The 14,367-nt window shown below is 42.8% G+C and overlaps 1 protein-coding gene across 1 annotated transcript in view; it reads left to right on the plus strand.

The window, feature by feature from the left end:
• The window catches only part of NPAS2 (neuronal PAS domain protein 2), a 52,825-nt gene that overhangs the window by 38,010 nt on the left and 448 nt on the right, over nucleotides 1-14,367 (plus strand). The window contains exons 15-19 of the mRNA XM_062515033.1: nucleotides 3,257-3,403; nucleotides 9,093-9,287; nucleotides 10,585-10,769; nucleotides 11,267-11,359; nucleotides 13,283-13,469. Coding sequence (XP_062371017.1) covers nucleotides 3,257-3,403; nucleotides 9,093-9,287; nucleotides 10,585-10,769; nucleotides 11,267-11,359; nucleotides 13,283-13,469 — 807 coding nt within the window. The remainder of the gene's footprint in view (nucleotides 1-3,256; nucleotides 3,404-9,092; nucleotides 9,288-10,584; nucleotides 10,770-11,266; nucleotides 11,360-13,282; nucleotides 13,470-14,367) is intronic.

The raw sequence follows: 14,367 nt of genomic DNA on the forward strand, positions 1-14,367 counted from the left end.
CATCCTAGGGTAGCACTCAGTGGAGAAAACACCTCTTCTTCGGCATAGTCCAGCTGGTGTCTTTCAGATGCCCATGGTGGAGGAGAGGAATCACAGCACGGAAATGCCAGTCCTTCTTCCTGGTTTGTACAGCCTCCTTGGACCATCACCAGCACAGTACATTGAGCCCCTTGCTACCAGAACATCTGCTGACATGATCCCAAATGCATCACTTTACTTTTTTTTTTTTTTTTAAGAAACCAGATTAAAATTACTGCTGTGGGATTTTGCTTGTTTGTTTTGGGGTTTTTTTGCCTGCATTAACAAACCTTGATTAAACTGGTGCAGCTATAGAGATCTCACAGGTTTAGTCTCCCTTGTTTGACTGTAACTAGGAAGATGACACTTTTCTGTGTATTACATGCACTTTTCTAAGGATTTTGTGGACATTTGTAAATACCTGAGATGAAGAGCAACTTCATCTGATGCCAATGGCAGGGTTAAAACTGGGCAGTGTTTTCTGTGGAATGTTTTGAGTTAAGCTCTTTTAATTTATTATACAATTAGAGATTTCTCCCTTAATTAGTAGAAAGGTTAATGATCTTGAGATAAATACTCTCTGGTGCAGGTCAATTGCTGTTAGTGTCTCATTGTACAAAAACAATAGAAGCTCTGTAATCACAGGGGTCATGGTTAGAGTTATCATCAATTTGGGGGTTAGAGTGAGAAAAGGAGAAAAGCAAAAGAGAAAGTTCCTTGTCTTCATCCATAATAGCTTCCACTCCAATATACCAGCTAATTGTTGATGTTAAGTATACTGACACAAAAAGCATGTGAAAAAGAGAACAAAAAGACACTATAAGATGAATATGCTAAATATAAGAACCTGCACCAAAAACATAAGGAATAATAATTTTAAATCAACAGCAATATATTCTTGTGTGCAACTTTACAAAGCAAATTCAAATTTAAAACTAAAGCCTGGAAATGGGTTTTGTTTCTTGTTGAGGTGTAAAGTGATTGTGAAATTACCTGGTTTCAAATTCCTTACATCGATCAATTGAAGAAAATCAAGTTTTTTTCTCAAAGAGTCTTCAAGGAATTTGCATGTTAATCAAAAGTCTGCCATCACCAAGCCGAGCAGTTAAAATGAAGCTCTTTGCTAAAACTGTTTTTAATTCCTTTTCTAACAAGGATGCTTTTAAAAACTTAAAAACAGTCGTCACTAAAAGAGTTCATGTAGAGATAAGTAAATTACAAGATGTGTCTTTTTAAAAGATCTTTTTGTACAGACCCAGATTAAAGTGGGAATTAGCTGCATCTCGTCTATGACTTCTTCCTCATAGCATCATTCCACTCCTGAAGTCAGGATACCTGGGACTCTTCAGAACCAAAAGGCTGGGCTACAAGCAGCACTATATTCCCCTTTGATTCACTTGTTCTTATTCCCAAACATCTGAGGTCTCTTCTCAGCCATTCCCCAGGTTAATTCTTTATACATGGACAAGAAAGAAAACAAGAGACAGACCCTGCTTGGCTTCTCTGTAACACCAATTCAAAGTAACACGAACTTTCCTTTGGGAGGTTTGACACCATCTTCCTGCTCTGGGAGAGGAGCGGGTTGCAGATGATGGCACTGCTGTTTGCAGGCACAAGCACCATGAGTCATAGCATGGCCGAGGGCTCATCACCTCCTTGGGCAGACCGTGCAAGCTGCGAGTGCTCACAGATGCCTCTGGAAGCAAAGTGGGCTCTGAGGGCTTCTGTCACCAGCAACTGCAGGTGCCACCTTAGCAACCCTTCTTGCCCTTAAGGAGGGCCCTCCTTGCCCCTAAGCAGGGCTGACTGTGAGACTGACCTCCACCTGGCCACCACTCTGTGCAGTGACCTCCCAGGCTGTGTAGGAAAGCCATCCTCCAGCTGATAAATGGAAATAAACCCTCTGAAGTTCTCTCTCTTTCTCTGGCAAAGGCCCTTTACTTGGAGATGTCAGCTTTGCTAGAGGGAATGTAAAGGTACTTTCACATACTTAACTGGTTTAAGGTGAACTAGTTAGCCAATACAAATCTATTCTGTCACATTTAGCTTTCTCTAAGTAGCCAAAATTTTCATCTAAGGAAGTGTACAATGCTGCTAGCACCAGAGCACTCATTCATTTGTGTCTTGTTATCTTTTTTTTCCTACTACAAAGCCAGAAACAATGTAAGCCAGTGTGCACCATGGAGCAGGAAGGTTCCAGCAGCGAGCATCAGCTCACCCACTAGCACAGAACCACTGGAACAACTGTAGGAAGAGGGCAGCGTTTTCAAGCCACAGCAATTGTTTTTGGCCTTTATAGTCACAGCCCTGCATGTTTCCAAAAAGATCTTGGATGCCCTGATTACATAAAAACTTTAAAAGATTTTTTGTAAGGGTTTTATTCTTATTTTCAAAGACTGTTTTTTAGTTTTGGAATATGAGCTTATGGAAAGCAATTATTCCAAAGCCTATTAAAGTAATAATTAACTTTGGTGAACTTTGAATCATACCTGAAAGCACCAAATACTGGGGATTTATTGCTGTTAATCCTCTCCACAATTCTTGAATGATTTCAGTTTGTGCCAGTATTGCTGCTATTGGAGGTTGCACCTGCTTCTTGACCTTGATTAGTGATCTCCATTTTTTACTATTATTTAGAACAGCCTTTCTTCCATTGAGTTGAGCTATTAATTTTACATCACATACAAAAATAACTTAATGAGTATTTCTTGTTGCATAAGTACTACTCAGCTGTACAAATCTAGAAAATGTTTATTGTGGTCTATTGTGTGATGCCTTAGTAAGTCATCATCAGAACAAAGCATTGCAGAACTGCTATTTCTGTGCAGAAAAAGGAAAGCATTAGTAAAACACATCTGGATTATACTGTTATGCCACACTAAGGGCTCCAAACTACAAGCTAATGAAAATAATGCACTAATTTGCCATACAATTAGGATGCTCTTGATATTTTAAAGGAGCATACTCTCAAAAACAGTCCTTAAAACAGAACACTGTCAGTTGTAATCAGATCATTCCAGCTGAGGCAATTTAATATATGTGCATAACCCTGAAAATAGACAAGATCTTTCTTTGCCTACATGTTGGTATATTACAAAGACCTTTTTTTTTTTTTTTAGCTGTGCTTTACAATCAAGAAACTGGTAGCTCCTTGCAGAACAATGCTCTACTGAGGCCTGTTTGTATTGTAACGACTGAATTTTCCCCCCCTCTTTTTTTTATTTCCTGCCCCCCCCAGTTTTCGGCACAATTCAGCATGTTCCAGACCATCAAGGACCAGCTAGAGCAGCGAACACGGATCCTGCAAGCCAACATCCGGTGGCAGCAGGAGGAGCTCCAGAAGATACAGGAGCAGCTCTGCCTGGTCCAAGACTCCAGCGTACAGGTACGTTACTGCTGGAAGGGGCAGTCAATCATCCTCTCTCACGTGACTGTTGATAGGCTTGGCAACTTAAAATTGCTCCAGAGTCCAGGAGATCTGGACAAGTGGAAACTAGCTCATCTGGATGAAGATGTTGCCTCATGAGTTGATGTTGATGAATAACATACGCCAAGAAAGATTTAAGAGCTCTCTGGAAAAAGAGAAGGAAGAAATACCTCAGCCTTAGGAGGAGGAGAATAATTTGGGTAATTTACAATAGCATTTATTACTTTATCTACTAAGTCTTCAGCCTGAGCAGCTGCAGTAGAAAGAATGTTAAAGTTCAGACTTCCTTGTCACATTAAAACCCCCCAAATTCTGCTGACGTTCATGTGTTCACACCTGGGAGGTATCTGAATGTGTTCTTCACTGGACAGGCTTAAGCCTTTAGGATGAAGCTGACTGAGCCTGCTCTGCCTCTGCCTTTGACACCTCCTACACAGAGGTAGAATTCTCTAGTACAGTATGTGCTTTGTACCCCTTATATCTACCAAACATCAGAAATAATAGCAAGTGCAGTTTAGTAGATCACAGGTTTTCTTTAACAACAAATGGACAAACCATCCAGTTTTATGGAAATTTTCTGAATGTGGGGTGATTACTGCTATATTCCCCATAATTTAACTATAAATGCCAGGTTAAATGATCCTTGCTAGTAATGTGGCACTAGGGACTTTGTGACTACTATACTAACATTATGATTTTAGAAAATAAGCTCTGTCAAGGAAACAAATGCCTCAAAGAGTATCTTACGAACAGGATGAAAACATGGGACCTACTGAAATCAGTGGGAATTTTGCTTGCAACTTCCACTCAGAAATAGACTCTCACCTATCATCAGCATCTGTGAAATGCAGTTTCACACATTAACAAATTGAGATTGTATGTTTAGGTAATTAAGGGACCAGTGAAACCAAATTAGAATCTTTGTCACCTAAGTTGGTGCACGTGCACTGCTGTAAGATGACATAGCAACAGTGGGTTCCAAACCTAGGACTCCCTGTTCCTGGTGCCATATATTCACACAGGGAGACCAGGTTTAGCTTCAGTGTTTTTCTTCTACTGGTTCTCTGCAAACTTTGATTAATGGGAAGGGAAAGTCTTTCTGCAATTAACAGGTGTTCAGTTCAGAATCATGTCATATGTCTGAAAGCTTATGAATATCAAGAGACATGATATTCTCACTTCCTCACTTTTTTATTGGGTGACAACCATTACTCTATCCTGGTGACGTCTTCAATAATCATACACGCTCTCTTTTTTTTTCATCATTCAGGCAAAAATATAATTTCAGAGCACATTCCTATATGCAGGAAACATTTTATTTTTAGAAAGCTGTCTCCTATATGCATTAGGGTGCATTTAACAGCACAAACACCATGGGACAGATTCTCAGATACACTCAGAGGGAGCTCAGGCAGAGGCCCAGAGGGTAAATGGTGGGTTGTTCTGTACTGCCCACCCCTTACCAGTTTGTAGCTCTGAGTTATATTTGGGCGATGCCCTCTCCCATGGAAACTGCACCAGGCTGGACCAAGTATTTTCAGACCGTTACAAGTTCTCTGGTATCAGTACCTACCATTTCCCAGCTTATTGCAGATGCAGAACTGAGAGGCAGGGAGAATGGAAAGAGCTTGGAAATGCAGGGGTCTGCATATTTCCTGAAATGGCAATGCTGGATGGGGATCATCCAGCAATGCTGGATGGAGAATACATTCTCTGTATTTAGTGTGCTTTATGGTCTCCTCAGAGCAATCAAACAAGGTGATGAGATGTGAGTGGTCACACTGACTCCTGGCCAGGGACTTTTTCTTCTTCCACTTTTTCTAGGTAAAAAAAAAAAAAAAAACATACACAAAGAAATTACTGTGCTGATGCAGGGATAGATTGAGACAAGGAATTAATTTTGTCTGACTTGGCTAGGAGCAATTTGAAAGAAAGCCTCATACTTTTGCATGCAGCTCTTTTGTGACTCACAAGCAGCGAGGAGTAAACTGTTAAATCAGAAATCCCACCACATGCTTTGCTGCACAGATTTCATCATTCAGGGAGCTGAATGTCTGCAGACATTGATCTGTGTCTACTATCAAAGCTAAAATGCATAGTAACAAACAGGCTACTATCAAGCACATTTCTGGTGTCTTTAATACAGTGCTTAAAAGAGCTGTAAGCGTGGGGGAGTGATGTAGATTGTCTGAAAAGGAGAAAGTGTTCCCTGCTTTTCCCTTATTAGCTGATTTATTATCATATCATCCCTACTGGTTCAGTCCCTTCCACACAGAAGTGTACAGGTAGCTCCATGGAGAATTAAGCTTGATTTCCATTTCCTTTAGAGATCTTCAAAACTGAGTACAGCAGTCCACCAAGAAATGCTTTCCCAGACAGACAGATGTTGAGCACAGTAGTCTTCATTAGAAACTGTTAGCAGGAGCCTTTGCAGAGAAGGATGAAACAATCGGGAGGATTGCAGGCCCTGAATAAAAGTGTTCAAAACCCCATTAAATCTCTGTTACTGCTTTTCCCAACAATGAAGGACTAGAGCAGAAAGAGTAACCTCAGAAGTCTGAAGGATGCTGTGTCTGCTCCAGTTTGAACAGTCTAGCTAATGATTCACAGATGCAGAGGAAGGCAGAAAGGCTGAGCCTTACCAGCTTGCAAGAACTACAGTCAAGACCATCGACAGCCACCCATCATTTGCAAAACAGGGTCTCTTCGAACTCAATGAATCTCAGCTTCCCAGTGCTGTGCTTCTCATCTTTATATATTTTACATAAAGAGAGTCTTGATGCCTGTAATGATGAGCCCAAAAACTGTAATCTCCTGATTATCCAAAGGACAGGTAGAGTCAAAGAGATGTTTTCCTCAGGATGCCTTGTCAGTGTGATTCAGCCATTAGCTGTAGGGCCCATCTATCTTAGAACGAGGGGGCAGTAGTGTCAGAGGGTCCCTCCTCTCCCTCGCTGCTTTGCTGTGTATGTTAACAATCTGGCCAATTAAAAAATGTTTGTAAGATGCTTCACTGACCTCGCAGTCCACAAAATAACCAACAAGACATGTCTTTAGCAGCAATACAGTTAGGAGGCTGCTAATTTATCTACTTAGGAAGAGATTCTATTTTTTTATGAAAAGGTTTCTCTTGTTATTTAAAGCTGCTGTATTTTAATGTTTTGGGGAAATTCAGACAGGACTATCACTAAAGAGGCAAATCATGAAAAACCAACATTAAGTTTTGTACAAATTAAGCTTTTAGGTTTAACTAGCAGGTGTAAATTTCACTACTCAATCCTCTGTCAGGTTAACTCTTGTTTTGATAAGGCATCTTGAGTCTTCAGTTCTGCAGGGTCACGGCCACTACTGCTTCCCAGTCTGACCTTGTTTTTTCCAGGTCATTTATGTCCAGAGGGTAACAATACTGCTTTGGCCATTATAAAGGCAACAGAGGGTTCTCAGGTATGAAACACTCAGAGCCCACTCAGGGTATGAACATATGAACAAATGAGATTGGTCTACTGTGATAAACTTGGTTCTAAATTTCTGGTGTGTTAGCTGCCAACCGTTAACTGTGCACATTCCTACCCAGTGGCACACTCCAGTAATTGCAAAATAGGTTACTCTGCTTTCTTTGGAGGATAAACTCCTTGGCCTTCATCTGGAAGTGAGGTAAGCACACAGGGAGGTCCCTGCTAAGTAAGTAGTCTGCTGCAAGTTCACACCCTGCTTGACATTTGCCTTGATAGATTTTGAATTTACATTGAGTGAACTGAGTGTTTCTCCAGTGCCACGCACCATGTATAAGGAGGACACCAAGCTAATCCTGCCAAAGGTCTTAATTTGCAGTGATCTGTCCAGTACCAGTGGGCTCACACTCCATCCCCATCACTTTTTTGATGTGCACCACTTGCTTTGCCTGTTTTGAATTTTATATCAAATTTTATATAAGTGGCAACCCATTTCACTGCTAGGGCTAATCAAGTGAGTTCATGTACTAAACATGTCCAAAGCTTAGCTTCTATATACAGAAAATAAACAAGAAAATTAATTTCCATGATATTTGTCTTTGATTTATTCATAATAAGATCTATTTACTTGGCAGAAGTTGCAAGACCATCTGTCTTTCTGATATGTAATGGCTCCAAACTCAGTGAGCAGTGTTTTTAAGATAATCCACTCAGAGCTAGTTTCAGACCTGCTGCAAGCAGCAGCACCAGCCCTGTCATTTGACCCATTTGTTCCTATCAGACATCTCTGAGATGTGGTTAGCCTACATCACCTGAAACAAGCTGCTGCTCTTCCTTAATTGCCCCCCTCTCCCACCTGATAAATGTAAGCTTTGTCTGTACCTTTTTCCTTGGGTAAAATCTTGGCACAGAGAAAATAATTAAAATTTTATCATATTTAAATAAGCCATGTTTTTAAAGCTAGATAAATAAGTACAAATATGATGGATCAAGCCATACTTTTGCAAAGAAAAGCAATACATTATGCTGGGCCTTTGGAGAAAGGTATGGGCTTTTTCCAGGAAAACTTAGAGGGGACATGGTAGTTTAGGGAATTGTTAATACAGCAGTAAGCTGCACAAAGGTGTACTAATTACAGGGCGTACCTCAGATGTACTGCTAGGCATGTACGTGAGACTTGATGGATGAATAACGAAGAGAATAATTTGATTCTGATTTAATTGAAAACTTAAGTAGCTCCACTTAAATTAATGAAGTTCCAAACATGTAGCAGTGGCGTGGAATCAGAATCGGGTCCAAAAATTACGTCAACTGTGTGGGATGTGTATCTCCATACAGTCCTTGGTGGCAGAAAGGCTAGGTCTGAAATACTGCAAAGAGAGCTTATAGCATTAATAATGCATGGTTTTGAAAGATTACTTTCCCCTCTTTACAGCTGTAATAAAAAAATAGCCCCTAGAAAAGCAGAAATTCCCAAGTCCTATAACTTTTAAAGAAGTAAGCCTCATATTGAAATGCAAAAGTAAAGAGGACATCATTTACAGAAGCACTAAGAGAAGAGCTGCTAGCTCTTTTGCACAAGCCAAATGCATGACACAGTTAGGAAGAACGCCAGGTGACAGTTACCTGATGGGAAATCAGATAAATGACAGCAACTGTCTGTTTACACATCCTGTCAATGATAAGGACATGGCCATTCAGCTTGGAGAGCTCCGGCCTGACTGTGGCCTCATTAAAAACATTTCGACAACTCAGCTGGGTGTAAAGTGTTGAATTTCCAGAGACAAATTCAAAGAGACTCTGAAAGGCAGGTGGATTCTGTTGAAAGGAGAAACAAAAGGACTAAAAAGACATGGAGTTACTCTCCTCTCTTTGGTCAGGATGCCCCAGAACACAGTGAATGTATTGGGAACTGCTCTTAAGAGGGTTGTGGCTGCCCCATGGAGAGAGGACTTGCACCTTCAAGACACGTTTCACAAGTAAGGGGTGCGCTTTCAGAACAAGAATCCAAGAAACTAGAGACAGTAGAGCTATTAATATAGGAATGATAGGTGATTTCCAATTAACAGTAAATGTGTTATGAATCCAGAAATGTGATACCTTTATTTTAGAATGCATCTTTGGATTTACTCTGTCACATTCATTATTCAAGACATCCACGCTATGTAAGTAAATCCTCCCCTCTTCTTTTCCAGATGATCTTACAGCAGCCAACAGTGTCCCTGAGCTTTAGCAATACTCAGCAGCTGGACCCACAACAGCTACAGCAGAGGTCAGGGGCCATTTCTCAGCAGCAGCTTGTCTCCAGTCCTCAGCTTCAAGGGCAAATCACGTCTTCACAAACAACAAACCAGCAGTCACTGAGAGAAGCAAGCATGATATCAAGCCAGGTAATCATTTCTTTGAATAGAGAAGCATTTAGATGGAGACGCTGAGCTGTTATTTAGCAAGCAAGTAAAATCGTATCAGTCCTGTAACTGTGCCTTTGCCTTCCCTTTCTTATTCTTCTGTATAAGGGCAGTCTATAAAAAGGGTTTCCCTACAGCATTTACCTTACTTTTTTAAGTCCTCAGCCAGGAGGGTTACTTGAGCAGCTGTTTCAGCTTGAAAATGGAGCAGGGGGGCACGCAAAATGTGTAGGTGACTTACTGTTCTTCAGGTGGTCCTGAAAGAAAACTGACTGATTGCACTGGAAACTTGAAATAGTGAGACCTCTCAGAATACTTGTTCCCCGAGCCCAGTCAGACACCACCAATGCAACAAAGCCTGTCTGCTGTGATGGCACACACAGTACACTGAGTTTCATTTGAAACCCTCAGGCTCTGAACATAAACAGGTTCCTGCACAGCAAAAATAAAGTTCAGCCTGAACAGTAACTGAAATCTATTAAAGCTATTTGACTTGGCACTGTATTTATTTTTTGTTCATACTGCTGGTTTCTCAGCATTTCCAGGGTTTGCTCTTCCACTCACCTGTTGTACCTCCCTTCACAGAAAACTGAGCTCCTGTTTCTGCTTCCCGATTGTGTGGCAAGCCTATTTGCATTATTGTCTTCGGAGTCCCAGCTGTAGCTTTTCACCTCCTACATACCTGTATTACAATGACTCTATTGAAGCAGAGTGTGTATCTGTATAACAAATACAAGACAAGGGACAAGGGGCAGAAACTAATTCCCAGAAGTTCCACCAGAATATGGGGAAGAACTTCTTTGTCACTGTGTGAGTGGCCGAGCAGTGGAACAGGTTGTCCCGAGAGGGTGTGGAGTCTCCCTGACTGGAGATTCTCAAGAACCGCCTGGACACGATCCTGTGCCATGTGCTCTGGGATGACCCTGCTAGAGGAGAGAGGTTGGACCAGATGTCCCACTGTGGTCCCCTCCAACCTGACCTGTTCTGTGATGCTGTGAAATAAAAAAAAAAAAGAAACCAACCAAAACAACAACACAAAAACACCACTTCTTTTCTCTTTGCTCTCTTCCTGTCATGGGTCTTGGCGGCAGCTCCTCACGCTTAACTTCGCTCCTGCCTTAATGGGGGGTCGTTGGGACACTGCCGGGTTTGCCGGCCGCCCTGGGCAGCCGCGGGCACGACAGTCGTTTCGCGTACGGTGACAGCACCGGGTGGCGGCACCGCCAGGCACCGGTGCCGCAGTCGGGCTGTCTCCCCGCTCTCTCCTCTTCTCTTGCAGGGCCCGAAGGCGGCGCGGAGCGCGGAGCTGGCGCCAGGCGGTGGCCGCGCCCCACCCCGCCCCGCACCCGCGGCCGCACCCGCGCCGTTCGCCTCAGGCGGCGGCGGCCCCGCAGCGCCCCCTGGCGGCCTGTCCCGCGGCGGCACCCCCGCGCCCCCCGGCTGCAGCCACGACCAGCAGCTCAGGTACGGGCCGGGCCCGCGCTCGGCAGGGGCGGAGCTTCCGGCTGCGCCCGCCGGCAGCAGCGATCGCGGCGCCCGGCCGCTCTGGGACTGCTGTAATGCCCGGGTGCATTAAGATTACCAAAGCGTCGGTGTCTGACACCCCGTAGCGTTATGAAAACTGAAACCTTGCTGCTGGCTTTGAAGAGGACAAGGTGAATTTAAGCGAAGTTTGTAAAATAGTATTGAAGCACCGTATACGCAGCAGACGATAATGGTAAAAACTGTGATTTATGAGGTGTACGTCAGGCACGCAGATCACCCAGAGGGCAGGTGCTGCCCCCGGCTCCGCCTGGCAGTGCCCAGGATGCGGCTGCCGCAGCCAGCAGCTGGACCGTAGCTCCTCACACTCAGCCTGCTGCCCTGCCTGTGAAAATGCTGTTTCTCTTTGCACAGTGTGGGTTTTGTCTGGTCCTTCTCTTCCAGCAATGTCACTTTTTTTTTTTTTCCCCTCGTGCCAGATTGTTGCTTAGCCAGCCTATTCAGCCCATGATGCCTGGGTCCTGTAATGCAAGACACCCTTCAGACCTCAGCATGGCGGGATCCCAGGCCAAGTACGTGCCTTGTCGAAGATAAAACATCAAAGTTGCTTTTGAGGGGAAGTAGCCTTCTTTTGTAAGATGATGAAGTAGTTACAAATGCTGGGAATGTGTTACTGTGCTGAGCCTGCCTTCCAGCATCAGGGTCAGCCTTTACCCTGCCTGGTCATATCCAGAAGAATGACAGAGAGAAACGCAAAGTGCCAGTGGTGTTTTAACAAGCCATGGCTGGGGGAATTTTTGTTCCTCACATGCTGTCTGCTTCAGCACTAGAACTTCTGAGCCACCAAGGTAAATGTGAAAAAGTCAGCACTGGCTCAGTTAAATGATTGGTGCCAAGAAAGCCTCACCTCAGTTGTTTTGTCTCCTCAAAACAGGAAGCAGAACACACTGGTCAAAATGCACCTTTTTTTGAACCTATTTTTTGTCACTGTATTTAATTGAGAACTGCTAAAATAATAAGCAACTGTTTGCATGTGATTTCTTTAAAAATAATAAAAATCTAAAAATAATTCTTTTTACAAAACAGTGCTGTTCTAATGTTATCTCAGCAATGTAGGTATTCAGCACTTCTTTTTTTAAACATCATTATTGCTGTTTAAGATTATCTTGAATTAGTTTGTCAACTATAAATATTGTAGCTCTCCTTTTAAAGGATCTGAATAAAAGAGGCCTTATTTGCAAAGATGCATCTCCCAGTTCATGTAGACTTCCTGCCTCATGGAGGAGTTTTATAGGAGCTCACATCCTCATGCAAGTACCCAGACTGTAGCATTTCTGACTAAACGCTAATGTTGAACAGCTGTTGAGTGAACGCAAGCCACACTATGATCTCATCACCCTTTACAGGATAAACAGAATTAGTCTGGGTTGGCAATAGCTCCATTGTGGTTTTGCCCACAGCCTTCCACAAAACAACACATACTTAAGTTTTGCTTTGCAAAAGTAGAATGGCAAGAGGAGATGAGTATTTTGGTTCTGTCCCATCCCTTGTTCCAGAGGGTTTCCAGAGGCTTCTTCTGTTCCTAGAGTGGGGCTCATGGTGATGACACCTACTGATCATACTTGGCAATATGTGCATGAGCAGCTTCAGAAGTAATCAATCCTAGCCATGTTTCTGCAGGAGATCACCACCCCCCAGGTAGTCACAGGGGAGCACAGGCAGCAGGACAGGAGGTGCATTTGCTTCTCTCTTGCTGCATTTCAGGGCTCAGCACATTAAAACAAAATCAAAGGCCATTTGGTTTAATGAGCCTGGGATGTAGATGCTGTGGCTGAAAATAAGATGTGCATAAACCAGAATATTTAATGAATCTAAAATGTGATCTGGATTTTGAGGTGAGATGTATTCTTCCCTCCAAATCCAGCTCTTGCACAGAGTAAGGGAAAGCAGTGCTGCCAGTAGTGCTGTTGTTCATATTAGCAGGTCCCATGCACTGGAATAATTTATTAGGAATTATCTGTGAGGTTTCAGCTGCAGAAGAGACCCAGGGAGACCTTACAGCAGCCTTCCAGTATTTAAAAGGGGCTACAAGAGAGAAGGGGAGGGACATTTTACAAGGGCATATAGAGATAGGACAAAAGGTAGTGAATTTAAAGTGAAGGAGAACAAGTTTAGATTAGATATTAGGACAAAATTCTTTGCTGTGAGGGTGGTGAGGCACAGAAACAGATTGTCCAGGAAAGTGGTGGATGCCCCATCCCTGAAAGTGTTCAAAACCAGACGGGTGGGTGGGGCTCTGAGCAACCTGGTCTAGTGGAAGATGTCCCTGCCCGTGGGAGGTAGGTTGGCACTAGACAGTCTTTGAGGTCCTTTCCAACCCACAGCATTTTGTGATTCTATGATTTAGGAAAACTAGGGATTACCATCCCTGTTCTAAGAGAAGGCCTTTGTTTCCAACATTTTGTTCTTGATTGTTTTGCTTCTTTCTTCCATAGGTATTCTCAAACCCAACAAATGTTTCAAAGTTTGGAAGTGCAGACTTCCAGCAGCAGCTCTCCAATCATACTGATGGGACAAGCAGTGTTAAACCAAGGGTTCACCACTACCCCTCCTTCCCAGCCATCCTCTTTGCCACCTATGCAACTCCAGCACCAACAGCATCAGCAACAACGCTACCTGCAGGTAGGACAAAGAGGATGATGTATAAAGTGTGCACACAGTAACAAGGTGAGTGGGCTGTGCAAATAGGGCCCCAAGTTTCTGCTGAAGCCTGATGCTGGCAGAAATGTCCATTTAAGAGATTCTGACTCCTGACCTGTGGCACACTGCTACAGTGGCTGGTACTAGTTGAGCACGGGAGCAGTGGGAACAGTCAGAATATTTAAAAGGAAATTACAAATTCTGTACATTTAAAGCATAATCAGATTATCTTGGATACATTTAAAGTTTATTTCCAGCTGGAAATCAATGCCTTAGGATTTGTTCTGTTCTCTTTATTCAGTATTTGCGTAGTTTACAAGTCAAAAAATTATTTTTAATTACCAGCATCAACATAAAATAGATCTGGATCAGATATCTGGATCCCTTCAGAAAACGAACATATTTTCTCAACTCCACAAGGCAAAGAAGATAAAGTGGAGCACATTGCCTGGAAGAACCAGGTGATTTGAAGATGCAAAAATACTTAATTTTTGACCTAATTCAATACATACTAAAGTAAAGGGGGGAAATGAGGTCTCTCTGTAGTAGTTCAACAGAAGCTGAACTGAGTCTATAAAACCTGATCACATATCCACTTCCACTGGCATCATTGAAAGAGTATAACCAACCTCAAATGATTAAACTCTTTGTTATTGAAATGAAACCCTTATCATAGCCGAGAATTAATGAAAAAAGTCTGGCAGATAACTGTTTCTAATAAAGCATCTGCAAAATTCACACCAACTTCAACACTGCAAGGTCATGCCCAACTGTAAGCTCAGGAAAAGGAAGGGCTAGAAGGAACAGCATGAGGCATATTAGGATCCTGTTTCATTTCTGCCATCCATCCATGTCATTTCTGACATGCTCACCCATGCAG

This window comes from Cinclus cinclus, chromosome 2 (assembly GCF_963662255.1).
Source record: "Cinclus cinclus chromosome 2, bCinCin1.1, whole genome shotgun sequence".
In the NCBI taxonomy this organism is placed as follows: Eukaryota; Metazoa; Chordata; class Aves; order Passeriformes; family Cinclidae; genus Cinclus; species Cinclus cinclus.